Source organism: Myotis brandtii, unplaced genomic scaffold (genome assembly GCF_000412655.1).
Source record: "Myotis brandtii unplaced genomic scaffold, ASM41265v1 scaffold32506, whole genome shotgun sequence".
Taxonomy (NCBI): domain Eukaryota; kingdom Metazoa; phylum Chordata; class Mammalia; order Chiroptera; family Vespertilionidae; genus Myotis; species Myotis brandtii.
In genome coordinates this window covers 1-669 of record NW_005362489.1, presented here as the reverse complement: position 1 = coordinate 669, position 669 = coordinate 1, and the positions used below count along the sequence as shown (strand labels likewise).

At 63.5% G+C, this 669-nt stretch overlaps 1 protein-coding gene across 1 annotated transcript; it reads right to left on the bottom strand.

The window, feature by feature from the left end:
- Positions 1-155: 155 nt before the first annotated feature.
- LOC102239713 (THO complex subunit 4) lies at positions 156-665 on the bottom strand (the record flags this gene model as incomplete). Its single annotated transcript, XM_005870929.1, has 1 exon — positions 156-665. A coding segment is annotated over one exon (510 nt), but the record flags the coding sequence as incomplete, so codon positions are not given.
- Between the last annotated feature and the right edge of the window lie 4 nt (positions 666-669).

Below are 669 nucleotides of genomic sequence, written 5' to 3'. Positions count from 1 at the left end.
AGCAGGTCCAGGGGTTCCCAAAGGTGTGTACGGAGTCTCGAGGAAGGAATGCCACGGAGACAGTGTTCAGTTGATCAGCAGCTAGCCAGGTTCTGTGGCTAGGTTCTATGGCTAGGTTGTCCAGGCCTAGCTGCACGCACGAACTTGCTGGTGCTTTAGCTGGTGTCCCTCTCCGAGTTGTAAGCGTCCAGCTGGGCATCCAGCTCCTCCGCAGAGATCTGCTGCTTTGAACTCCGGCCGGTGCCCCTGCCTCTGCCCCGGCTGCCTCCGCGGGCGCTCCAGGTGTCGGTGCCGCCACCGAAGCCTCCAGATCCTCGGTTCCTAGTCCTCCCGCCTCTGTTGACACTGGGTCCCGGCCTGCGCTGCGTGTCTCCCTGTGAGGTGACGAGCTGGATGTTCATGGGGCGGCCATCCAAAGGGACACCGTGGTACTGCTGCATGGCTGTCAGGGCGTCTGCCTTCCGCTCAAAGTGCACGTGGGCCGTTCCCAGGCTGCGGCCAGAGCGGTCGTAGTGCAGGGCGGCCTTCTTCAGAGTCCCGCAGTCCGCAAACAGCTCCTGGATGTCCGCGTAGGACACTTCGAAGCCCAGGTTGGACACCAGCAGTTTGCCTCCGGTCTCCACGCCGGCGCCCCCGCCGAAGCCCCCGTCGAAAAGGTCGTGTTGCCAC